The sequence below is a fragment of the Helicoverpa zea genome, chromosome 19 (genome assembly GCF_022581195.2).
Source record: "Helicoverpa zea isolate HzStark_Cry1AcR chromosome 19, ilHelZeax1.1, whole genome shotgun sequence".
Classification (NCBI taxonomy): Eukaryota; Metazoa; Arthropoda; class Insecta; order Lepidoptera; family Noctuidae; genus Helicoverpa; species Helicoverpa zea.
The window spans coordinates 9,552,721-9,580,619 of record NC_061470.1 but is presented as its reverse complement, the minus strand read 5'-3'; the positions used below and the strand labels follow the sequence as shown (position 1 = coordinate 9,580,619).

Genomic DNA, 27,899 nt, shown 5'->3' with positions numbered 1-27,899 from the left:
AGTTTTATCTCAAAGTTTAATATTCGCCGTATTCCCGTGCAATATGCAACATGTTTTCATATGTTGCGCCCACAAAGTGTTTCAGTCGCGGTTGCTCAAGGTATTTTACTAGAATGCTGTTTTCAAGGAAATTCAACACGTATTTCGCACATTTTGAGAGGAAAATTTCGTAGTCGTTTGTCGTGTAAAATTTTGAATATTTTGCTTGTTTTCAAATTTTGAAAGTCAACTTATAAATCAACATTTCTATACATCCTCTATCACGTTTTCAAAGACTGGATGGATTTTGATGAAACTTAAAAGATTCGTGTAGGTACTTAAAGATTAAAACAAAACATGCAATTATCAGTATTTTATTTTTATAATATTTTGTACTTAAAACATAAGTACGCAATATTTTCTATAATCATTATTATTTACACCTTTCTCCGTAACTCTCTTATAAAATGTTTCATGTAAAATGTTATAATACTAGGAATCTATATATGACTAGAGCCGTTTCAGTTGTCGTATCTTTGGAATTGTATGAGAATCACCAGGTACGTCGTCACTGCTCCTATTACCTGTAAAACAGACGATACAATAAGAATAACGGTAAAAAAAATAATTTTGTTTTCAACTAGAAGTAGAGAACAGTTTTTTTCTGCAATATAAATTCTCGTGTTTTGTTCACAAACATTTATTTACATAGTACGTATGCATATACAAACGCAGTTGATACCTACTACTACAGATTGCCATTTTGTGGTTCAGTACGCCTATTGAACCTGCACGGCGGGCAAGGGTTAACAGTTCTGCTTATTACAATTACCATTCAAAAAGAAAACAAGCACGAGTCACGGACGTAACTTTAAATTAGGTACGCCTTTTCTGTACACCTTGAGCCCCTAGGCAAAATCAAATATTTTTATTTCAAATACTGCAAATGCAAGCCTGTAATGAAACGTCTCACTAGCTGCACAGTTCGAAAAAGTTTGTTTCATGTAGAAGAGCCTTTTCATTTTCTCTGTTACACAACATACCAACTTAGGCAGAACATAACATCCATTTCCTTAAAAGACCTGTTTTCTTTGAAAATTTTATGTGAAATCCATCCATCCATATACTATGAAAGTAAACCATTTTAACTTACAGAAGCGATAAGCGGTCGATGCAGAGTACACATGCCCATGGGTGCGTAGCTCACAGACTGGAGCATCAGCTGCCGCGAGAATATCTCCAGGCGCGACGGCAGCACGCCGGTAGACGGCGCTGACGTCATCAACCGACATACCAACCCCTCGGTTCTTTTGCCCTGGTAGGACAGTTTTGTTTTATTTATTTTAATAGTATGATAAACAAAGAAATGGGTGAAGAATAGTACATTATGTATGTGCATATTTGTGCTTAGTTTTGCAATATTTGTGGCATTGTTTGATCTTGGAAGACCAGGAATATTGTGAGATGATTATAACACAGCCCTAGCATATAATACTAAGGTTTTTGTTTTGGAGACTCCAGTGTTGCTTTCTTAGGCTTCAAAGAAAACTGCATTTTTCTGTTCCCTGTGCCGTCCATTACCAGAAAATAATGTCTAAAGTCTAATAGGCAAGTATAAAATACTGGTGTAACTAACCTCTGCTATAGTATAATGTCCTGGTTCTACGACGACGATCATCCGAAGCATGTGCGTGACACACCATAGGAACTGCAGCACCAGGAAGTGAATGCGGTTCGTGGATACTACTGGAATACCAAAAACATACATGTTAGGTACTAAGAATAATGAGAATACAATATTTAACAAAGTTTTTGTAGTACTTGGGCTTTCAAATGATGATCCTGGTTTAGCAGGATGTACTCGTAAACAAAATGGGTAGGTAAACGTTACTCAAAACAGCATTTTTTTAGTACTGGCTCTGATGATATACCTAATAATTATATCAGCTAAAATGTACTTATACCACAGATTATATAATAGTTACTTATACTAAACAATATTTCGAATAGCGTCACTGCCTTCTACGAACTACTGTTATTTGTTAAATACAGTGCTATTTACAGTTTTTAAATTATTTTTTATTCCATTACTAGCTGATCCCGCGAACTTTAGTATCATTCAAACCTTCCCTGGACCTCTACAAACATTTTAAAACCAAAATCATCTCAATCGGCCCAGCCGTTCTCGAGTTTTAATCAGACTAACGAACAACAATTCATTTTTATTTATATAGATAGATATAACTTCCATCTAACAAAATTTTCCCAATTAGGCTATAGTAAGCCTCAAAATACAGCACAATCTTGTATCCTTAACCAAACATTTCAAGAAACTGTTAGTGACTTACTAATCTCCATAATAAGGAAGTACGGCGTGACAATAAGATGGAGCAGCGTGGAAATGAGGATCACGACGAGAGGCAGGCCGTAGCTGTCATCGATACTGTTCACGACGTCACACAACGTGCCGTGCAATGCCGCTAGACGTCGCACCGCGTCGCACGGGGATACCACCAGGCGAGGCTCCCCGCTTGCTGAAAGCAGGGATACTAGGGAGGGTAAGATTGCGGATGTATTCCTTCGTGTCTGCTGTGGGCAAGATGATCTTTTAACTAGACCTTGACAAATATAAGTTCTTTGGTAGTTTTTGTTGTTATGTGAATGAGTTGAAAAAGCTGTGGTTTCGCTGTTTCTGGTCTCCGAGAATAAGATGATATGTTTGATGATCTACAATGAACGGTGTGCATTTTTTAAAGAGTTCAATGTTTTGTAGATATGAATAATATGGATAGCATTTGCAACTGTTGATTTTTGTTTGGTTTAAGGTACACTAATTGTCCATTACCATATTCTACTCTTTCACTATCACTAAAATATCTTCAATCTATCTGTTTTCAAGTAGGCTATTTTCTTATTTCAAAATGCAGCAGCATTTTAGATGATTAACCAATATTACAAGACAATAATCGAAGCCCATCTTACCAGTTCTCTTGATGATGACGACATGCTCCCTGCCGGTCATGGTGTCCACCAGCAGGCTGACGTTAGCGGAGCGCTGCGAGTCCACTGGAGCTACCCGGATAGCATAAATGTTCAGAGGTGAGGAGCTTTTTGGTTTCTCCACTGAAAAGTATAGGTTTTAGATTTTTATAAACTTGGTATGCCTACCTATATATAAGTTTTTATGGTGGGGAAAATAGTGGTTTACACTACTTATCGCCAGCTAGTATAAATTACCACTAAGATTTTTTTATGCATCAGTAGTAAAAGTGCTGTTCCATTAAAAAGAAAAACCAACTATGATACGGCTACAACCCGAAGTAAGGCGTTTATACATAGTTAGATGAAACCGGTAATATTCGGCTAAACTTAGTTGTATCCCCTTATCTTCGCATCGGTTAAAGCTAAGTGAAGCCACATAATAGTGTTAGGTACTACATAGGGGAGTATATCAGATTAGCACATAAGGAAAAATACAAGAGACTACATAACGTAGACGCTAAACCTAGCTCTCAGTAGCCAGCTAAGCCTTTATGTATTGTACAGCCTTACTTCGGGCTTTAACCGTAACAACTAACATTTCTAAAACTACATAAATAATAAACATTAATCTATTCTATCACGTTTTATCAAGTAACTGTATGACACGTACCAGGAATGGAGACTTGTCGAGCGGTAAGCGCGAGGGCATCATTGACAGCTGAGAAGCGTGCGCGCACTGACAGCGCCGTGAACGCAAACTGTAGTTCCAGGATAAGTACCACGAACCATAGGAGGTAGAAACCCAGGTAGTTCGTTACCACGTCCCCTGGAATCACACAACAAAGAAACATCTGAGAAAAGGTAAAATAGACACAGGATTTGAAATTATTAACGTTGGCTCCGTGATTCGAAAAGGATGCTAAGTAAAAGTCATAAACACTGGCTGACATTTTAAATTCGATAGCCAGAAAAATTAATTAAGCCAGTAAGTCTGACACCAGTCTAACCAAGGGGTATCGGGTTGCTTGGGTAACTGGGTTGAGGAGGTCAGATAGGCAGTCGCTTCTTGTAAAGCACTGGTACTCAGCTGAATCCGGTTAGACTGGAAGCCGACCCCAACATAGTTGGGAAAAGGCTCGGAGGATGATGATGATGAGCCAGAAAAATTAAGTCGATACATTTACAAAATAAAAGGTTAGACAACTGATTAGAAGCTCTCAAAATTAAGCGCAGATCCAAGTCTCTGTGGCCGAAATCGGCCAGGATCAATACATAGTTGGAGAATGGAAATCGTCATCAACATGAGACAAAGCTAGACAGATGATCATCAATAGTCGTAGTGAGCCAATGTTAAGGTAAGTTTCCACCTTTTCTGTTGAGGTTTTAATAGTAATATAATAGCTTTTGTAAATTATAATCTTTAAACTTACATTCTCTGTCCAACTTCTTCGCTTGCAGCGCATAGAATGTGAAGTCATCCGCGATGAGTATGGAGAAGAAGATGAGTATCGCCAGTATGATGCCACACAGCTTGCGCTCCGTCACTAGCGAGTACTGGCCACCTATGCTTGTGTCCACCTAAAAACGACGAAGTTTCATCAATTATAACTTTTCTAGAGGTAAGTTCTATGTTTAATGAAGAAAATCCTTTACATCTTGGACACCAGTGGACTGAGTATAGGTGATGGTAAACATGTTGAGGATATCCTTGGCAGTGATGATTAAGCTATATGATGGCTGCGCCTTAAAAATTAGTCGGTGTTTTAAAAATGCCAATGATGATGATGTTAATGAAAGAACTGCAAAAAAGTTGAAAGTTTAGTCACCTATGTAATGCTTAAACTGCCACTGATAAAAGATGGCTTACCGAAGCTATATTTTCCATAAACTTGAGCATATTCCTCATCCGCCGAGGCGCACCGTACACACCAGCCCCCGCTGTCGCTACAACTACTAACACGTCGCATGTAGACACCACCTGAAAATAAGTAAAAACAAGTGAATGAGAACAAGACATTTATAGATATATCGACTGCAAGCAAGCAATACCTCCTATCTGACTCCGGGTGGATTTTAAAGGGGAACAATAAAACTTAATAAAATCCTTATTCCGAGGAAGGTATAATGAGATACTGAAAATCCAAGTTTTCTTTTTCTAAGCATAGTATTGATTAATAAAGTTTTTTGTTTTTATTTTGAATCTAAAGGTAGTTTATGGTAGATACAATTTTTTTGGTTTCTTGAAACAAAAATGTCAGATAGGAGGTATTGCTTGCTTGCAGTCGATATAGTAAATACGAACTACATCACAACAAATAGAGTTGTTACCATTCTACAGTGGAATGCGAATAGTTTATTCAGATCAATTTTTAATTACTAATTTTTATATCTATTTTATTATTTGTTTTTATTTGTGTTAAACCTTACGAGGCTGTCATAACGCAGCAGCGTTTAAGCCTCTAAAATAAATGATTTAAAAAAAGCACAAAGCTGTGTACGCTTTCACACCAGCAGATTTTCTGTTCGGTTTTATAAAAAAAATCTGTTTTCACGGGTCAACATTTGAATGGGTTGTTGTGAATTGTTTGCTCTTGGAAAATCCGCTAGCGTGAAAACTCGACATAATCGGTAACTACCTGTGACATCCGTGATGACATGCGCACTGACAGTTCCACGCCTACATTGATCTCCGCTACCAAGCCGAAGATCGTGCATAATACTGGAAAGAAGAAAACAGTAGTCAATAAAATGATACACAGATAACATATAAGTAAAATAAGAATTAGATTATAAAATCGTCATCATCCTCCGAGCCTTTTTCCCAATCATGTTGGGGTCGGCGTCCAGTCTAACCGGATTCAGCTGAGTACCAGTGCTTTACAAGAAGCGACTGCCTATCTGACCTCCTCAACCCAGTTACCCGGGCAACCCGATACCCCTTGGTTAGACTGGTGTCAGACTTACTGGCTTCTGACTACCCGTAACGACTGCCAAGGATGTTCAGTGACAGCCGGGACCTACAGTTTAACGTGCCATCCGAAACACAGTCATTGGTGTCTAAGATATACTTAGAAAGTACATACAAACTTAGAAAAGCTGCATTGGTACTTGCCTGACTTGGGATCGAACCCGCGCCCTCATACTTGAGAGGTTGGTCCTTTACCCACTAGGCCACCACGACATCGTATAACATCACAAAGAAGCGGGGACCACTAGGTATGGTTGCTTTTGTCTTTTGTTCTTTCTAAACGATCATCAGTAAATAAGCTTAGGCTCAACTACCTACGTCCTTTTCCTATTTAGCCTCATCTATTCTCTAGTGTTTATTTTTCTCGCCCTGGCTGCAGTTATTGCGATGATCGATCACGTAGTGTCTAAATAGAATTTCTTCTTTACACACAGTAAATGTAGGTACTAAGTGTAATAAAGAAGAAATTCTATTTACGCTTACTTCTTTCAATCATACTTTTTTAAATACAACTAATATAAATACTTACCAAGCACTGTGACCAGAATATAGCTGTACACGCACATGGCTCCCGATATGCTGACCGTGAAGCCATTGCTGCGAGACTCGAACCGCAGCGGCGCCAGACCGAAGAAACTTGAGATCTGGAAGAAGAGAGGGAGAGGATTCTTGATGAAATTATGCAAAAACTTAGATTGGTAAAGTAAGATATGAGTTTTGCTCTTGACAAGATAGGAACGGGGCTACAAGACAGCTTAAATTGTGGGTGCCAACTGTCATTTGAACGCAATTGCCAGCCGTCAAGGGTAATTCCAAGCCAGAAACCTAGCAACTAATCTTTTTAATGTGTATCAGGTTGTTTTGATAACTGGGTTGAGAAGTTCAGATAGGCAGGCGCTCCAACGCAAAGTTTCACAACCAGCCTTACCAAAGGGTATCGGGTTTTGGTTGTCTGGGTAACTGGTTCGAAAGTTTAGACAGGCAGTCGCTCCAACAACTGTATTCAGGTGTATCCGATTGGATAGGAAGGGGACCCGAACAAAATTAGGACAGGGCTACGCAGATAAATGATCCGTCAAGAAGTAACTCAAACAAGCTCACCCTAAGTATAAAAGCATGCGCTCCGCCGACGACGCAGTGTGTAGGCCTGCTGGGGCGCGCGCCCGACTCACTCGGCACCGGCGCCGCCGTCACTTCCTCCACCTTCGCTGACTCCACACCTGGGGATGAGGGATGGAAGCTATCAGTATAACACGTACCTACACACAGTATTCGTATCATCCCACTGCTGGGCTGGTATCAGTATAGCACCAATACGAGGAAAAACAGCGCCATTTTCAAATGATTGAATTCAATGAGGGTTTTCTAAAATGGCGTCCACCAGGTGGCAGCACCGAGTCGTCAGGTCCAGGTAACTGTCAAAGTGCTTATCTTTACTATGAATAGTGAACGATTTTAGTGTTTTTTTATTTTATAATTAAAGCACTGCATTATTGTTTTACTATTGAGGTTGAGTAAATAAAAAAAACTAAATCATATTGTGTTAACAAATTTTTCAACAAGCTTTTCCTTAGTACCAGTGACTTTTGCACCCTCTCTCTTAGCTCAATTTTTAGTTCGGAAACCTTATTCTGACCGTAGTCCATAATAAAATCAATAACACTTCCAATATAACAGAATTTCAATAAACAATAAGTTCGGACCCTACAATTCCATATTATTTGACAGCTGTTTGGACCTGACGCATACGAAGCGCTGCCTGGCGGCAGAAAAAGTATCGAAAACCCTCATTCAAATTAGTTAAATTGAAATAGTGACCGAGATTGGAAATATTACTCATACCAATGCATCATGCTAATGCAAGTATCCTGATTGAGCCTCTTGTAAGTCGGATAAGGACACAGAAATATATTTTAATTTCTTCATGATGATACATGATTTCCCTAATTGGCACAGAAAAAAAAATCTATCCAAATTATAAGTTTAGTTACAAAGGTTTTGAGAACTGTTGCACCTTTTTTGCGAGGAATACCGGGAGCGATATTTGCGAAATTCATCATTATAACTTGACTGGAAACACAACACTTCTACAACTTTATTTATCACTAAAAAGTAATATAAACTTTTTTGTCTTAAGAAGTTCTTTAACCTAGTATTAGCAGCATGATCTCTACAAAGTCTTAAGTACCGGCCCGATTCTCCTAATTTTACTTAAGCGACATACGATTCACGATCGACTCGGTTCGACTGAGATCCAATCCCGACTCGATTACGATTGAAGCGTATGTGGCATTCCGCTATTTTTTCTTTAAAATAAACGTTTTTATCCTTTTCTGTCATTCAATAATGAATCATTTTGTCTGCAAATGATTTACGATTGAAATATGATTGTAGAGCAAACTACCGTATATACCAAAATCACTAAAATAGCAGACCAATCGCAAACCAATCGAATGTCATTGGAATACGATTGGTCTTATATTAGTAGCAGAATGCCCGATCAGGTTAAAACTGCTATTGTGATCATATTGCGATTCAATTTCTATTCGATTTTGACAATATTAACTTAGGAGAATCGGGTCCCAGGACTTCAGACTTGTGTAGGAGCTTTTTCCTCGATTTAAAACAAACTAGTCGAAGCTCTCTGTCAGAGTGCCGGCAACTCATTAAACTGTCTTATATATTACTTTACAACCGTCGATAGAACAACTTTTTAATTATCTCTTGAAAACACTTCAAGTGGTTGCAATATAAAATGCACTGTACGTCAATACTGATAAGACTTTTATTCAGTTGAGGCAAGTTGGAGTTGTTAAGTTTATAAAGATAAAAGTACTTATAGTTATACTTTTCCTAATGCATTTAAGCTGGCAGTAGTGCACCCAATTCATAAGGGAGGGGACAGAGATCGTTTGAGCAATTACAGGCCTATCTCAATTTTACCAACACTATCAAAGCTACTTGAGAGATTATTGAACAACAGACTTGTTAAACACTTAAATCATAACCATCTTCTTTCATCTTTTCAATATGGTTTTCGCTCCGGGATTTCCACTAACGATGCTGTATTAGACCTAACAAATACCATCGTCACCAAACTCGATGAAAAGCAGAAAGTCATAGGCGTCTTCCTTGATCTAGCGAAAGCTTTCGACACTTTATCTGTGCCCACCCTCATTGATAAGCTTGAAAAAATTGGTATAAGAGGCAATCAACTATCTCTTTTCAAAAGTTACCTCACAGGCAGACGGCAGTGTCTCAGGATAGGGGATTGGACCAGTGGTGAACTGCCAATAACATATGGAGTTCCCCAGGGCAGTATTATCGGCCCCACACTTTTTCTGATCTATATAAATGATCTTTGTCAGTTAAAGCTTCCTAATGCTTCCATCTTCACCTATGCTGATGATACTGCTCTAATATTTTCAGGGGATTCGTGGGATCTCGTGTTTCAGTCTGCACAATCCGGACTTGCCCTTGTTACCAGCTGGTTGGCACAAAACCTGCTCACTCTGAATGTTGATAAAACGAATTACCTCACGTTCTCGCTTTCAGCTGCTGGAAAGCCTCCTCCCTCTTCTTCTTCTTTAGCTTTGGTAGCTCACTCTTGTAATCCTATACAAAATCTAGGCTGCAATTGTCCCCACCTAAATCGGGTAAGTTGTATTAGGTATCTAGGTGTGCAGATAGATGACTGTCTAACATTCTCCACTCACATTGATATACTTTCCACACGGTTGCGCAGGTTAATTTATGTTTTTAAGAACCTCCGTGGCGTTGCTGATACCAAGGTGCTTAAACAAGTGTATCTGGCCCTCTGCCAATCCCTTATCCAATACTGCATAGTTACCTGGGGTGGTTCAGGAAGATCGCGCATGTTAAAAGTAGAACGTGCCCAAAGGGCACTTTTAAAAGTTGGCTGGCAGTTACCCTTTCGATTTCCTACCACGGAACTTTACAAAACTTGTAAGGTTCTCAGTGTTCGGAAATTATATTTACTAAATCTTTTAATGACAACTCATGCCCACACTCCATACGATCCATCTTTGATCTCCCAAAGACGTAAGCACTCGGTCTGTCCCTCTATCCGCACTAAATGTGCTTCAGCCCAACGCTTCTTCCTTTTCCTCAGCAGCCATGTGTATAATAAAACCAACAAAATTTTAAGCATATATCCTTTGTGCAAATCGAAATGTAAAGCAAAAATAATAAATTGGCTTCATGATTTGGATTATTCTGAGACTGAAAATATTCTAACTGTTTTAAAGTAATCAGATAGAAAACTTGTAGACCACATTCTATTATACACACCTTATATTAACTTTCAGACACACACAATACACTTCACACCCATAGACACATCACACACCACATACACATAAAACCCCATTTTGTTTTTTAGTTTTAAAAATTTAGTTTTATCTTGGTTATTCCTCTCTGTACGTGAAGGCTTTTATGTGTTCGAATTAGTACATAATAGTATTATTTGTTATAACTTAAGAGGGTGAGAGCCTGGAGATCTGTCATACAGGTCCCGTACCCACTATGGACTCCAGCTCTCACAAAGGTGACAAACATGATTTGACATATGACATGAACCAAACTCTGTACCTTTTTGGAGAGAAATAAATAAATCATTTAGTTTATTAGATTTAGTTTTATTTGTAAAATTAGCAAATTCCTTAATAAATCCCTCTAGTACATACTCAAAGTATACAGTATACCTCTGTAACTAGTTTCTGGCAGCGGTTTTACTAGAAACTACTTAACGCACCTAGATAAAAAGTAGCATATAGTTCTCTTCGATAAATTAACTATCTACCCCTGAAAAAATTTTTCAAATCGGACCACTAGTTCCTGAGGTTAACGCGTTCAGGCAAACAAACCCATCAGCTTTATAAATGAGTGCATAATATTGTGCAACTCATTTTCATTTTCACACATAACATGCCTCCTTAATTATCTCCAGACATTTAATAACCCATACAATATATACAGGAAAATATATCAAGGATAACACCTGATGTACTAAAGATATATGATCGCGGGAGGCTATTTATCAATAAATCTAATAACCTATATATGTTACCTATATGTGTATACATGTTATACGCCGACACAAACACTCAACGTCGCAGATAATATTCGGAAAACATCATAAACTTTCCGTGTGTATTCATAAACAAGGATAATGATGAAAGTCTTGTTACCATGGTGTAAGGCTAAAGTTGAAAAATCTGCGTCCGATGTGTTGCAGAAATTTTGTTGTTTGTACTGTATTCATGTGCAAATAAATACTTTGACTTTGACTTTGCAACCCTGCATAATCACTAACTTAGGTATAACTAGCACAATCTATATATATAAAAGAAAGTCGTGTTAGTTACTCCACTTATAACTCAAGAACGGCTGAACCGATTTAGCTGAAAATTGGCAGGGAGGTAGTTTAGAGCCAGGAGAAGGACATAGGATAGATGGATATATTTTTGTCACCATCCGGCTACGGGAAGCAGTTGTCTCGGGACGCGGGTGAAACCGCGGACGGAAGGCTAGTAGAAAGATAAAACTAACCAGACAGAGATGAGCAATTGTACATTTTTCAATAAACCTAGAATTATTTTATACAGAAGGTTAAAATTGAAAAGTCTAAAGAGAAAATTGGGTTAATTCAATTATTGATGAAAAAGTACAGATTCAAAAAATAACAAGCAAAAAATGCGATGGACGTGAACTTTTACATTTTCTCTTTTTTATTATTTACTTTTGTTGAATTCAGACAGATAATATAAATACATACCGAATATAACTCTTGTAAACGGAGTCACACCAACAATGTTATTATTTGGAGTCGTTAGCCATTCAGTGCGAATCATGATTGATTTGGTATTATTATATTTTATTTTTAAAATGTTAATTTGACTAATCTACGTAATATCATTTACAGGATTTAATAAATGTATTAAAATGTCTTTTGTGATCTAATGTAGGTTTATAAAATATAGGTACGAATATTACAAAGTCCAGTACATAACGTAGTCAATATTGTTTTAAAAGTTCACTCTTTAAAATATCACTTTTGTACTAAAGTCTACGTATAAAATATCTATGCCTAAAAATATCAAAAGCTTTTTCACAATTATTTTTGTCACTAACAAAATAAAAATCTACTGAGTAAGCTTCGCGCGTGTAGAAAGCTCGCTTTGCACTGTTTTTGTTTTGTTCACGGAAGCCAAATTATCTGTATTTCATGTGTCATGAATCATAGGAAATAGTTCGAGTAAAGGAAATCACTTATGTACGCCGCCGATATTTGAACGATAATTCGAAATTCGCTACGAAATGCCGAATATACATATAAAATTATACTAATTGTTACAAAAAAATATTCTAAACTTTTCCACACTAATACCTAAGGAATCTTAATACAGCTACTTTATTACTATGAATCAATATACAAAATATTGCAACCTTGTTGCACCTTGAAAGCAATAAATAAATCGCTTTATTAAAATTGCTTCATAAAATTTTGCTTTTTATTGGATGCACTTTTATTAAGGCATGCAGTGAGCAATTAACTCAGCTTTTAGTAAATGAGAACCGATATTTTTTAATAGTTAACTCAAAATATGTATCCTTTGTATGCTTTCTTTTATAAGACTAGCTAACAATGTTGATTGTCACCACAACACTGAAAAAATAATTCAATTTAGAATACGAACTACATTATAACTTTCTAAGTTAGACTTAAGTGAAAACGAAATCAAAACAACATCAAAGTATTCACTTAGGACACGAATCACGGGCGGGAAGTGTCTCCAACAATTTGGATAATATTCTTAGATTGTTGGATGACGAGGAAGATGGAAGATGTTAATTTCATCGTTTCAGAAGAAAGACGTCCACTGCTGGACAAATGCCTCCCCCAAAGTTCGACACTACGTTCAATCATTAGCTACCAAAGGCACATGCACATATCAGCAGCATACGACAAAATATTCTACTTTGGAGTTTTAACTAATTTCGGATAGAGAGTAAATAAGGATTTTAGTATAATTATCTGCAGCCTTTTAAAAAAGCTGGCGAGTCAGTGATAGTGGCAGAAGAGAATCAACCCATACGCATTATATTCCCCTTACCCCCACCGGTTGCCGTCAATCAGTGATCAACTATCAAGGCTACTCTTAAAAAGCATAAACTTGACTTTAATCTGAACAAATAAAGTATTCAAATTCCAGTGCTTCTCATATAGAAGAGGTTATACATAATAAAGATGGATGATGATGATATGATATTCTTCGTATCACCAGTATTCAATACGATATGAGTAAATACCATAAAACATACGTACTTTTAGATATGAGTAATTTAAATTGCTTCCTGATAGGATGAAGCCTTTAATCGTAATAGCTCTTAAAATGCTTACCTATCTAAAATCATAGCAGTATAGACTCAAATATATCTGTCTGGCATGCAGCCAAGATTCGCTTTCAATATGTGAAATGGAGTTTAGATCATATTTCTAACATTGCAATTTTATTGAAACAAGTAAATTTTCTTTGAGGAAACACAACTTGATAATTTATTTTAGTCCATGTCTTCGTATTTCTACCAATTAGATTCAACCACTTCAAAACGGTCGTACAGACTACCGGCCGACACTTTAGAATCTTACCCACGCACTCAGCTACATTTAAGTCACTTCTTAGTGACAGATTCTCATAGAAATCCTTCGGTGGGGAGGTTAGGCTTAACGGCTTAAGTAATCGTTAAATGTCAGATGTCTATCGGCTTCTACTGCAAAAGTTACCTCCTTTTTCTACTTAAGTTTCAGGATACTGAACACAGTAAAATACCAATAAGCAACAGCGGGTTCAAACGAAACAGCCGTATGTCTCAAACCATTAGCAATCATAACACCTACTTATAAAATTTATTCCTAATATCTTCATCATCAGCCGGTAAATGGGACAAAATTGTTCTTCAAAACGAACACTTATTATAGAAACATAGTATTCAAGGTCGGAAGGTCAAATGGATGAGTCGAGTACAACTTGTAATTTGTTTTGTTTTTGTTCGAAACACAGTATGTGATTTGTTTATTTTATCTTTTTCCTGTACTAGGTACGAGGTAGCTGAGAAAAGTTTTATGAATTTGTTAATGCATTTTTAGATTCTGGAAGACTATTAATATATACAGTCTGGTGGTACTCCGACACCCATCAGGTTTCCTTCCGAAATTACCTACTGGAGAAAGATCATTTTGCAATATGCACCAATAAGGGATATTTAAGTTAATATTAAAGAGTCTTGAAGTAGACTTGATAATTTTTTTTATTATTTATAAAATTCGGCTAATTGACAGTTGCCGAGAGCATTAAGACATCTCAAAAACCACACATATGGTTGATCTACAATTATATACCTCTAGTTTCACGAGCGTTCAACATCCACCTAATTTACCACAGCAATACTAGATTACAAAACGTAACTGACTTTTTCAGCACCAAGAAACTCATTCACAACTAACCAAGCCACACCCCCAAAGCATTATCACATGTTTAGTTTCTGACCTTTCCTCCTCATAGCAAATATGGACGAAGTGATAACAAAAATACGAAGCCGCTTGTCGGTGTTAGTCGCAGTCTAAACAAATGTCACCAGGTAAATATGGAGCCGGCTGGCGTCTGTTTGCTATCAAAACAACGTCTTACGAATTTTATTTTTTCTAACTACCATTTTTTTTTCGACATATCTTCTTAGAATAAATAAATAAATGTTTTTGGAAAGTAGATGTACCTTATGTATTGTGGTTTACTTTTTTATTACCGTAGGCGTATTCGTTACTGAGTTACTGGGGTAGCAGCAACGTTAGAAGTTACGAGAAGGATAGTGTGGGTGTGAATTTAAATATTATCTGTATCCTTTTAACAGAAAAAAATCGAAGCCATAAGTTGTAATCTGGTATCTAAGGTAAGCGCTATTTTTGTTGTATAGCATATTAGTAGGTCCGATTACTTGACAGGCATAATTTTATTAATTAAAACAACACACGAAAAGTCTTTTCTAAAACCGAGCCAAAGATTAGTATTACTTTCTCTTTTCCCAATTGATATAATACATTTATCATCAATAAATAACCAAACTTCAATTAACCCAAAATAAAGGGTCCTTAAAAACAACGCTAAGGTCAATCAGTGCGGGGCTGCGGGTTGTTGGGGCTGCGGGTTGTTCGAAAGAGATACCGCGGCCCTGGTACATAAAAGGCCTATGACGGAACACGACGATTTTAGTCAGTAAGAGTCTGACACTCCCTCACCGCTGCTAACCCACAGCGGGAGGGGTCATTTGATGATTTTACGTCGCTAAAAAAAAAAAAAGGTCAATCAGTGCGTTATTAAGGGGTGTGAACCTACAGTACACAATTAACTAGGCAATTTATTACCAAAACAAACATGACCATTTGTCAACTGTCCACCATTTATTGATTCACGTTGGTACAGACACACCCACAAACGTAATTAGTAATTACATTGTGATTTGAACGTAGTAAAATACTTCCTACTTCAATAGTAGGGTTGTAAGAGAGTTATCGATTGTTTACTAGGCTAAGGTAAGCTTACCTGTTTCTTTATAAGCGAGTGAATAGGATTGTATTGAAATATTATACCCGCACTGATCGGTACCTACCCGTACAGGTTTGTCTGTACCGGAAACCTGTTTCTTTATGTAAGCACCCAAATGCCTGAATAGGTCCAAACTATCATCATACTAGTTGATTTCCCGCGGTTTCACCCGCGTCCTTTGGGAGCTGCCCGTATCGGGATAAAATATAGTCCATGTTACTCACAGATAATGTTGCTTTCTAATGGCGAATTTATTTAAAAAATCGGCGCAGTAGAGTCTAGTTTTTTCGTTACAAACAAAAATTATTTTTCTTCCTGTGTATAATGTTAGTGTAGATTGGTTCAGAAGATGTATTTTTTTTATATAATAGATACCCTGAGTTGAAAATATTCCTAAATATATCTGCAAAATAATTCTTCTTCGATACCACAAGATCATGCGTAATACAAATAGACAATACCCGAAGCATTGATTGATCAACATACAATACAACACCTACAGTTAGGCACACCAATAGATTCAGCTGAATAGGTAACCTAATTAGTTATTATGTTCATAATATAATTCACACCTGAAGTACTCTGTATACAAGGGCATTAGTCATTCAATTGTCAATTGATCTATTGAACCCTCAACCACTGCGAGACTGAAAATACTATTTATTAAAAAACATAGCATAACTTATGACCTATTGCTATTTTCGAAAAGAACCGCGAGTTGCGATGCGATGCGTCCTAAGCAGGCGATCTCAATACGATTGCAAAGCGGTGCGGTGCTATTTCCCTTGAATTGTTCAACGTAACGCTGTGTAGTACGGCATGGTGCATCGTACATTTGTCAATTCCCATCGGATCGCTTCACGACCGCGTTAGCATTTTGCCCACGTAGGACGCACCCTAAAACATTGCCGTAGTAATACTTAGGTACTTTAAATGTGTAAGAAAGTACAAGGATATAAAGATGCGTCCACATCTTGCAAACATTTCCTCCCTTCAACCTTAACAATTTCCGCGAATTCATTAATAGTAAACCAAAGCTAAACAATAGCATTCATTTAGTCGCAAACATCACTAAAATACGCTACATTTGCAGCTCGACAGTTGCTGTCAACGATTCTATCTGCATCTTAGACCATATAACGAACCGGACATGTCATGATCACAAATCTCTATGCGAAATATCTACCAAAGCAAGAAGAATACAAGTGCTCGCGCGGATCAATTGATCATAACGTTAAGCAACGCTTGTCCGGGTAACTGGGTTGAGGAGATCAGACAGGCAGTAACCCCTCCATGTAAAGCTCTGATATTCAGCTGCAAACGGTTAGACTGGAAGCCGTCCCCAACATATTCGGGAAAAGATGATGATGATGCAAACGAAAAAATTGACAAGACCGCTTGTACAAATATGAGCGGCCAGTGTGAGTATTCTTTTTCTTTTGGCAATGGAGAAAAGAACGACAATTTCGTCTTCGGTTGGCTGAATGGTCTAAGCTCTGCTTCGACATAGCTCTAATATTAATCATTCATGAGCCATGTTTGCATTGCAGACCGGATACATTCGTTCGTATAGGATCAAACATTGAGCGAAATCTAATGGATAATGCTGAGGATTTTATCTTTTAAGATTGAATTGGGGTCAGGTGGAATAGGAGGATTAACCTTTATAAAACTACTATCTCTTTTCTGAGGGTTCACCTGAGTCTCGAGAAAACTATTTTCATTTTACTTGACTTCAAGGCCAAGGTTATGATTAAACTTACGGCTCAATTGTGAAAATACTAAATCCTACTTATATTATAAATGTGAAAGTTTGTGAGAATGTATGGATGTATGTTTGTTATTCAATCACGCAAAAACGGCTGGATCGATTTGATTGAAATTTGGTATGTAGATGGGTGATACCCTGGATTAACACATAGGCTACTTTTTATCAACACACCACGCGGGCGAAGCCGCTGGCGGAAGCTAGTCTTTCATATTTTGGTTAATTTAGAGAATGTCCAATCCTAAAACCACTGCTAGTAATTGAGTAATTTGTAAAAAAGTATAGGTGATCCTTTAATACGCAGTTCTTTTCCACTTAAACTAAAGATAAGCGATAAAGGGGATGGTCGGAATCATACTACGTTCAATCGAATTTACGTGTCGATACTGACACTCGAATTTATGCTCAAGTGCCCAATAAATAAGGTTTTTATTCACTTTTTATGTAAATTGAGGTGTGTCTACTGACGTCAGGGGCTATTGACAAAATTTTATGGCATTACCTTCTCAAATATTTACCACTCTTGTAGAAAGTTTGAATGACGTATTATATAATATTATGAAAGGAAATTTTTCATCGGTATCAATCATCGCGTAGGTCGTAGATAGACATGTAAATATTCTATTTTATGAATCATTAAAAGTAGGCAGGAGTCATTGTAATCAGAAATCGAAAGGTTAAACAGTCTGAACTGTGATTTTGTAAACAACTGTTTTACGTAAATAGAAAACATGCTGAAAACGAAAATAATGTGGCTATAACATTGTAATCCTCACGTCTGGAGCTACCTCCTATACATTTTGCATAACTCAATTCAAACCAGATTTTTGGCCTGTTAATTTTAATCAATCAGATGAATCTTATACATTTTTTTTTTATTTGTGTAAAGTGCGTTTTTTGCTTGTCCCCCGGATTTGACCTAATTTCATTCTTAAACCCATTAACTATTTGAGTTTTTAAAGATACTGGACCAAAGAAAATAAATTTAATTTTAATTTATTATACTAGTTTCTGTTCTAATTATTCATTATTTTGTTTTATAATAACAGCATTTAAATAAACAGGAGTAGGCTTTTTTTGCTTGTCCCCAGCTGAATTTGTATGATTGGATCAAGAATATTTAGCGATTTTTCTACGGACGATATACTTTTTTTAAGGGGTTTAGTTTCTAAATGTCATCATTTAATAATATTCATCAATTCATTTGTAATATTCTGGCTTATTTACATAAAAAACGTATAAAATTACGATGATGAAATTTTGATCCACCCTGAACATTCAGTATTGTGACCGTATTTTATAGTACTTTAAGCCACAATTTTTGGGTCCTAATACTTTGAACAGGCACTACTTAAACATACTACTGCGTTTTACTTTACTTTACCATTAAAGTCAAAAGGACTTTGAGGAACGTAGACGTTTTGTTGCTGGCCCCGTACAAGAACAGAATTTATGTTCAGATATGTGTTTGAATTTTACTACAGCGTAACCAAATATTAGGATTGCTGTTTATTTCTAGAAACCGCCATTTCTTTAAGTTACTGTTTAAAATGACATCAAATGGAAAAGAACCACAAATAATTTTTTATATTTTTTTTTTTAATCGGCAAGTATGAAAATGTTTTGTGACCAAATCTATGGTCACATACGGGCTGAGCTCAAAGTCACAACATGATTGATCCTATAAAGTTAAGTTTACATGGAAAACAGTGATGTTGTTTCAGAAATTCAGAATAATCGTTTTCTGTGGGGATCAATTTTATTTTATTCATGTTTACAATCTTTATGTAAACGAGGTACAATATTTTTTTGTTATTATTTGTTCCATTATTAAAAAGATATAGTATTATATAGTATTTCTTGATTATTATTAAATTTTGATCTGGAATATTACATAATTATAATAATAGCGTCCATGTAGATGAAGCTTTATCCTTTTCAGGCGTTCAGTGGTGTGACTGTCCCTGTTTTTTATTTAAAAAAAAAATATATTTAAAATTCTTTATAAAATACTGTTTTGTTCTGTTTTCGCTCGATGGACAGGAATTTAATTTTGATTTATAACTAGGGATTACTGCAGAAATATATTTTTATTATAGCTTAATATTTTAAAAATTAATATCCGATGTGCATCAAAAGTCACAAATTGAAATTGAAGTTTGATTTTTGTTATAAAACGTTCAAAGAATTGTCGTGTTTTGTGTTTTTTCCTTTTGACAAGATTGCTTTCTTTAATTAGTAATAAAAATATTAATAATATTTTGAGTAGTTTTTTGTTAATATCATACTCAATAGAGTCACATTTTGGAAGTGATCACATAGCTTTTTCCATTATGTATTCAGATATTTATTATTCTAGCTATATTTTTGGCGTTCCAACTTAATTTTCGTTAATTTCAATCTATACACTATTTAAAAATAAAAAAAAACATTTCATAAATTAAAGTTTTTTTAGTAAAAACGAAGTGACAATGTATGTCACTTCGTTTTTGACACAAATAAAAAAAAAGCTCACATCTGATCGGTCTTCAATGCTCACAAGTCCAGGTTTTTGTCAAATCTCGCCAGATACCTAACCTCTCGTGAATATGATGCCCTGGTAGTTTTTTTTTGTGTTTAGGTCTTTTAATTTTCTTTTTGTTTTGTATTTTTAATATTCTGTTGCTGTTATCTTGTTACATATTTTTGTCATACATACGAAGTTGGAAGTAACAATTTAAAATCCACCAACTTACTTTGCTCTTTACATAAAACCTTACTTACGGCCAGTTTCTTCATCAAAAGTTAAAGTTAAAGTTATGGCTAAAGTAATGTCTAAAGTAAAAGTAACGGTTAAATTCAATTTTTCTATGAATTTTGCTGTCAGTTTAGCCTTGAAAAAACGAATTTGACCGTTACTTTTACTTTAGACATTACTTTAACTTTAGCTTTTGATGAAGAAACTGGCCGTTAGCCATCTTCCTCACGACTACGAGATGCAGCTTCACAAGATGAAAGCACAGTCCCATTTACGCGTTGGAATTTGGTTAAGTAAAACATGTCATATACGCCTTCTGATTCAATAATAATGTAGGCCATATGTTTTTATGGAATTAAAGGAACGCTTTTAAGAAAAATATATTATAGAGAAAATTCTATCACATTTTCCGAATTATTCAGATTATCTCATGACATTCCAGTCTTTTTCCTCGTAGTGATATCATATTCTCTAGCCCTTTTCCCAATCATGTCGACTTCCGCTTTCCGCTCCGACCTCCTCAACCCAATTACCTGTGCAGTACGTAGCCAAAATGATTACCAGACTTTCTGGCTTTTGATTACCCGAAACGACTGGTGAAGATGTTAAAATGAGAGCCCACCAATTTAACGAGACAAAACCCATCCACATACCGACCTCTTCGGGTGTTGCTTAACTTTATGATCAATAGACCCATGCTCTGTTTCTTATCCATCGCTTTTCAATAAAATCAGGTTTTCAAAGAATTTATTATTTTTATTGATGACCGATATAGATTAATATATGTGACATACGGAAACAATTCAGGCATTCATTTCAATTCAAAAGAAATCCTTATAAAGAAAATCATCTTTGTTCGAGTCATTTAAGTTTTATCAGTCTACATCATCGCTTGATTGATAACTTTCTTTATGTTTAACTATTTATGATGATTGTCAGTTATTTAGTAAGTACTTTTAAATGTGAATTCTCTGTTTTACGAGTGGACTACAATACGAATAATTACTCAATTAACTACAAATTACTAGCTCCCGTCTGCGGTTTCACCGGTGGTGGCGTTTTGGACAGTATATTATTATGTCAACCGAGGATAAGTAGTGTAGCTTCCTAACAGAGTAAGATGAAGATTTTTTCATCACCTATAATATGTATGTTAATATCCCACATAGACATCTAGTCTAGATAACAAGATATGTGATATAACACGCTTTCCTCAACCATATTGCGGAACTTCACTTTGATGCATAAGCCTGCGCTTTTCATGTAAATGGATTCAGATTAAAATCTTTTCAATTTTGTCTTCAGGTTATCCATATTAGATTTTTATACTTATAGATTTAAAGTCAAAAATTGTCTGTTAGGCATAGAATCAACATCATCATCTGCCTAGCCTGTATCCAACTACATGTTGGGGTCGGCTTCCAGTCTAACCAGATGCACCAGTGTTAAAGGAACGTCTGCCTATCCAACCTCCTCAACTTCAACCCAGTTACCAGGGCAACCCGATACCCCTTGTTAAGACTGGTTGCCAAACATAGTTGAAAAGATATTTTTTTTTTCAAGCCTTAACTATGTGAAAAAAATAAAAATAAACAACAGTTTAATATCATAGAAAAATGCTGTATTAATTTCAGTTGTGAAATGAATCTTCTTTTTAATAACTTATTAAAAAGTTGTTTACCGTTTTTGAAAGGTCAAGTTTTATACAGCTTCTTTGTAGGGGATTATTAATTTTGTTTTTATTATTTAATCTTACTTTATCAAAGTTATGATTTTACGTAAACAATGCCCTGTTTTTCCTCAGTTGTTTTTGCTAAATAATTAGATTTTATTTAGACTTGGAGCTTATCTTATGATTTTGTGATTAGAAAAATAGCCGGGGGAGAATTGTAAATAGCATGTTTTAGATACAAGGATTCTTATTATTCAAGTGTTGTTAAAATAAATACACAAACAAACATATACTCGAAAACTGAAAACAGAACATTTTTGTGGAAAGTCGTGTAAAAATATACCTATTTAAAAAAGTACGTCCTAGATTTTCAATACATGTGCCCGGTACATAAACATACATGGTACTAGGGTTGCATAGGTAAACAGAAGCTTAAAGTTTGTAACACGTACCGACGTAGTGATGAGTTTGTATCCACAACATGGCGAATATATCCGTATCGTTTAGTTTAACATTACACGAGGCAATTTCAATATAAACTCAAAATTTTCACGGCATTTTTACTGCAACAAAGAATTTTTAATCACATTATTCACAAAGAAAATTAACAAGGAAACCATATCACTCATTTTGAAATTTAGCGAAATTTTAAATTAATTTGATTGGGTCTTTTCATACGCTCACAATACACCACTTTCCACGGATAAAAGTAATGCACTAAAACTAAGCCTGCATTTTTACTGTTTTTAAATAAAATAGTAATTTTTGACGTGCTTCGTGCAATTAAAATAGCTCAACTTGTGTCAAACGTAACTATAGGTATGTACTATAATAGGAGTTAGTAAATAATATCACAAAATATGTGCATGCTTGCATGTCATTTTGTTTGTAATCGGGGCACTGGCTTGTTAATTAAACAATTTATGTCATTATAGGCTGCCAATACCAGCGTTTTATGCAGCTGCCGCACTGAAATTTTCAACCCAGTTGTTTTGGCAATCCGCAATCTACTATGCATAAAATTCTTAAGGTACACATAGCCTAACATAAAAAAATACCTCGTGCTTTGGTAAAATAATAATTTGAGTAGGTACATATGAGCCGCAGTGTGACTAAAACCAAACTTTAAGAAGTCGGTTGAAATATCCAGCATCTAAGGTCGTCATTTTCATTTCATCTTCAATCAGTTGGCGACATAACTCTCAACTCAACAATTTTTTTTTTATTTCAAATAGGCCTATGAAAGCTCTTTCGAAACGTCAAAGTTAGGTGCACGGTTCCAAAGAGTTGGTCTCATGGAGAAGAACCGGCAAGAAACTCCAATATAATACGCCTGCCTGCATGCAAGACCAATGAATACTTGAGTATTGGAATGCACTACTCTCATTGAATCTAGATAATCTCGTTGCATTTCTTATCAATTTTCAATCTAGCGAGATTCTTCTACCGGATTTCTAGTTCTGATCTACCTATCGTACTAGGAGAATAGCAAAGGCAAGGAGGTAAACAGACACTACTTTTCCTGTGACCAAAGAAGTCACAGCCAGTTTTCTGTGACAAAAATAGAATTACCGAATACCAAACATAACATTTTAAGCTAATTTCCTATGTATCGAAAAACACGGAAAATCCATTCAAGCTTTGAGAAATTGTCTCTGAAGGTTATAGAATAAAATGCTCATGTTTTTAAATTAGGTGCTTAGAGCTAAATCCAAAATATATTTACAGAGCCATCGCTTCTATTGCATATAAACCCTTTATAGCGAATATTAGTTTGTAGCAGATAATCTTGCATTTACTGCCTTTAAAGTCTGAAATCACCAAACTGCCTTGAAATGTGATAAACGCTCGTTTCTTCTTTGCATGAGAAGTGCTAAAAATAATGCGTAAGTAGATAATAATCTTTGAAACTACAATTTATAAACATAATTTCGTAAAACAAAAGCTATCAATAAGAGCTTAAGATGACTAAAACTATGTGTTTATTTTCACTACCAAAGTTATCGTGAAAACATATTTCATGAAGATACTATGATGGAGTCTATATTGTAATAAAGACGCTAAGATATGATATTGGTGAAGATCTATTACAAAGCGCTTACATCGATATTTCATTATAATGTGGGCACAGTCTTGTTTTTAAAGCTTTTAGTCTTTTTCAATGACGTACGATTTCTAAAACAGTCACATAGCATAAATTTGTTGATTGATTCTTCAAAATGTTTTAAGTTTTTACACTTTCAACAGCGCGGTTTGCAAATGTGGGTGTCTAAAAAATGAAATGGCAAACATTTTTCAAAAAGTAAACAAGTTCAAAAGACCAATAGACAAATGTAAACAATATTAATGTGAATGACGATTGGCAGTGTCAATATCAGAAGGCTTTTAATATCCATTAGAACACAATGTATTTCTATTTGATAACATAAACATTATGTCTGTTATATTCGTGTTGTTCAATGATACTAATACGAGGATATAATGTTATTTGTAATACAAGAGAAAATGTAATTTAGTTTGCAGAAAATACTGGTGTAATTTGCATATCGACGGTTAACTACCAAGACCTCCTAACTGACATATTTTGACCAATTGGTTTTTTCGCGGATTCTATTCAAAAATATTGTATCTCATCTAATATAAAAATCTTCTATTTATAATTCGTAATATTTCGGGCATTTTTACATCATGGAATTATCTACTAACTTTACGAGCGCGGACTTTGGTAGCTTTTTTGTGCCTCTACTGAAAAGTTTTGACATATTGAGTTAGGAGTTCTTGGTGGTTAACCGTCAATATTTTTGATTCCGTTGCATTGACTATGTCATGAAGTTAGAAATATTGCGATTTTTTCACCGTATTTTGAAAATAACCAACAAATTAATAACATACCCATCGATAACAAAGTCCACTAAATTATTCACCCATTACATTTTTCACTAACACCATTACTTTTGAAATTTTTGTAAAAACTTTGTAACCGCCATGTAAAATATCGCAAGCAAGTACTAGGGTGCCAGCGACGCGTGGAGATGTTGGGCGGGCGGGCCGAGAACTAAACTGAATCATAGCTTGAGAGCCCGCGTTTTGTGGGTTACACCGTGATTCTATCCTGTAAAACTTTTTACATTGCGTTTTATGTTCACTACAGCTCTGAAATGATAGTACAAAAACTGCAATGGATGTTTAATCGTATTGTTCTTAAAGTGTTGTTTATGTGATAAGACTTTCCACGTGCCTGTCTAACCGAATATTACCAATTCATTTACAAGTTTCTCCGAGAAGAGATGTTTTATTGTTATTTGCGTAGACACATTAAGGCCTTATAGATATTTACAATAGTTATAGAAATAATCATGTCGGCCGTGCTATGATTAACTATAAAATTTGTTTGCTCTTAGAAAGTAAAACTACTGCTACTCCTTTCAAACTTCTAATGAAGACAATTTATTTCAAAAAGCATTTAAATTATTTACATATGTGTTGCAATTTCTGCAACCGCTGAAGTGATTTTCTTACAAGAAACTATCATATAGCATCAAACCCATCTCCCTTAATACAAAAGCCATTTTAAGTACCACTGCACCTAACTCATATCTTCCATGTTACCAACCGATATTATCACGTAACACCGTTTGACACTACCGCCCTAAATAAACTACAACTAGCTACAGACCTTTATCAGATTGTAAATATTCATGAACGCCATACCTTTCAACAAAACTATACTTTGCTAAACAATCGAAGTGACAATGGGTCTATATTCCCTTCTTTTCTTCACTCTTATAATTTTAAAAGTAGAATGTCTTCCTGTCAAAGTTTTCCAAATAAATAAACAAGAAACAAAAGACTACGAAGTCTTTAAAGACATTCTGATACAAAATCTAATTGTGACAACTGACAATCTGAAACTTATTTTGAATTGGGAACGTGAAAACAGTATTTACAAAATACAAAATGAAGAAGATATAAATTCGAAGCTGACCAATTATAATCCTGATTTTCAATATAAAAAGATAGTCAAAAATATAAAGCAAACTAACTTTGATGATGCAACAACGAAAAAACCTATAAATGTGTTTGATTTTGATTTATCAAAATACTTAAGCAAAAGATCACCAAATGAAGAATACCAACCATTTAAAAATGAAATGGAGAATCAAGAAACAGCAGGAAAAACTGAAGTTATAAAAACTATAAATAAAAGAGAAGACACCGAGAATTCTCCACAAGTTCTGGGTGAAGAATTTCTCCTTAATAACGGTAACAGCAACTCTTTGGAAATGGATAATAATTCAGATTATCATGTGATAAATAAAAGGCAGACGGCATCGGAAGATAATCCCATAGGTTTACCAACTGGAGATGGTGAAACTCAGATGTTTATGGGAACTTTTCAAGCTGTGATGAGGCCTATGAAACTGCCAAGCTTGGGATGAATTTAAAGCAACACTTTTTGATTTATTTTTCTTTTTCATTATTGTTATAATGGTGTTTGGTTTTCTGGAAAAAATATATAAAATAAGAATGGTGGTTTTATTGAATCAATTAAAACGTGTAAAAGTATTTATCTGGTTTGCTTGACATACGGCAGTTCAATCTTATCTCTACGTTTCTCGATTCTCCGAACGAGCCCACCTGTCCCAATGGTAGATGTCTGGGTTGTCACGCCCTATCTCTTCCGAGACCTATCCCGGAAATCTATCGTTTGAGTTGGAAAATTTTGGACCTGTAAGGGCACATAACATATGTCGTCTATATAAGATTCTTCCATTAAAAGTCACCTAGCAACCATCCTGGACGAAATTGGGGATGTCCAAAAAGCAATAAAGGATACCCATTTATCCCAATTTGTTTATCTAATCCCCGTAATCAATTACGTATTGGAAAATTTCACGGGGTTACCAAACATTGTGAGCCACGTAAACAAGTGGCTAGTAATTATATAGATGTCTAGATTGTTGATGTCGTCGTACCTATGTCGTTATTGGAAACAAAAATGTTCAGCCTTTCTACATATGCTTAAACATCTGTTGGAACACTTGTCTAAAAAAAGTGGCTGCTAAACGGACCTTATTTCAACGTCATGTGGATAATGAAGATTCATTATCCACATTTTAAGACAAGTGTTCAACAAACGTTTGTAAGTTTTTGTGGATCGACGGTTTGTCTTAAATAGCTGTTCCCAGTGACTCCACTCGCGTCCAAAAGAAAATTCTTCCTGCACCGGGATAAAACTGGCAACAGGCAACTATTGACACCATTCTGACATTCTAATATCATGTTTACTTAGGTACATTAAGAATAAAGAACATCGCTAATCTCAGTGAGGATGAATGTCTGAAAGATTTTTGATTATTACGTAGGTAAAATGAAATTAATTAATGATTATCATTTGATATGATCATGTGCCTTTAGTACTTTCCAATCAATTTAACTTATTATGCAAATTAAGGGTGTGTCTCCCGCACCCCATTAAACACAAGTGAGAAATATGTTATGACAATCCATCATTAATGAAAACAAATGATTTTCGTTCAAATAATAGTAGGTATTGAACAAACAATTTAATTGTCACTTCACTAAATAATTAAGTTTAATTAATGATCTTTAATTTCCAAGAACAATGTTAGTGGGCAGTAAAAAAAAATAAATCTTGTTGATTTCACGTTTCACGATGTCACGGAACATTTCACGAATCACCGCGCTGAAACCAATTTTAGGAGGTGAAAGAAAGGTATGGCCAAGGTATGCCACATGCGTGTACTCGAAGCTCTTAACGAATAAATAACTTCAACTAGACAACTTATCCTTGCCAAACAATAAAAAAATCATTTCTTATCCTCCGTTTTCGAATCTTAGTCTTTGGTAAATAAAGACGAATTGTTAACAGTCTTGATTTTTAGATCGGGCTTAAGATTACCTAATTTGATTTATTGTGTAACAATAACTTTTATTACTTAAGTCCTGCAACTGTAGCTGAGTAGATCCTTTTGAAGCAACCGAGTAGGTAATTAATTGAGGAAGACTAGTAGCCAACTACTATACAGTTACTATATAACAAACGCCAGAATTATATCAGTTTTCTACAACATTCACGTTTAAAAATACATCGAAGATAATAATTTCTAAGCATAATGAGAGAATTTTTGAATCCAGGCGATAAAAAG

The 27,899-nt window shown here is 35.4% G+C and overlaps 1 protein-coding gene across 2 annotated transcripts; it reads right to left on the bottom strand.

Moving 5' to 3' along the window:
* Positions 1-337: 337 nt before the first annotated feature.
* On the bottom strand, positions 338-24,790 carry LOC124639852 (gustatory receptor for sugar taste 43a-like). Of its 2 annotated transcripts, none has more exons than XM_047177357.1 (12): positions 24,622-24,790; positions 7,031-7,149; positions 6,459-6,573; positions 5,598-5,680; positions 4,829-4,939; positions 4,392-4,539; positions 3,632-3,787; positions 2,962-3,102; positions 2,328-2,528; positions 1,616-1,725; positions 1,133-1,294; positions 338-563 (listed from the first exon to the last, which is right to left on the bottom strand). In XM_047177357.1, the coding sequence occupies exons 1-12, from the start codon at positions 24,623-24,625 to the stop codon at positions 501-503; spliced, it is 1,413 nt and encodes a 470-aa protein (XP_047033313.1). In that variant the 5' UTR covers positions 24,626-24,790; the 3' UTR covers positions 338-500. The 2 variants fall into 2 exon arrangements, with proteins under 2 accessions (XP_047033313.1, XP_047033314.1); XM_047177358.1 differs by having other exon boundaries at positions 2,328-2,513.
* Positions 24,791-27,899: the final 3,109 nt, after the last annotated feature.

What these genes read in the sequence shown, in the direction of transcription:
- LOC124639852 (XM_047177357.1), bottom strand. An exon ending in TTATGGAAAATATAGCTTCG is followed by an intron (nt 4,540 to 4,828) that starts GTAAGCCATCTT and finishes CGTCGTTTTTAG; the next exon opens with GTGGACACAAGCATAGGTGG. An exon ending in GAAGAAGTTGGACAGAGAAT is followed by an intron (nt 3,788 to 4,391) that starts GTAAGTTTAAAG and finishes GTGTGATTCCAG; the next exon opens with GGGACGTGGTAACGAACTAC.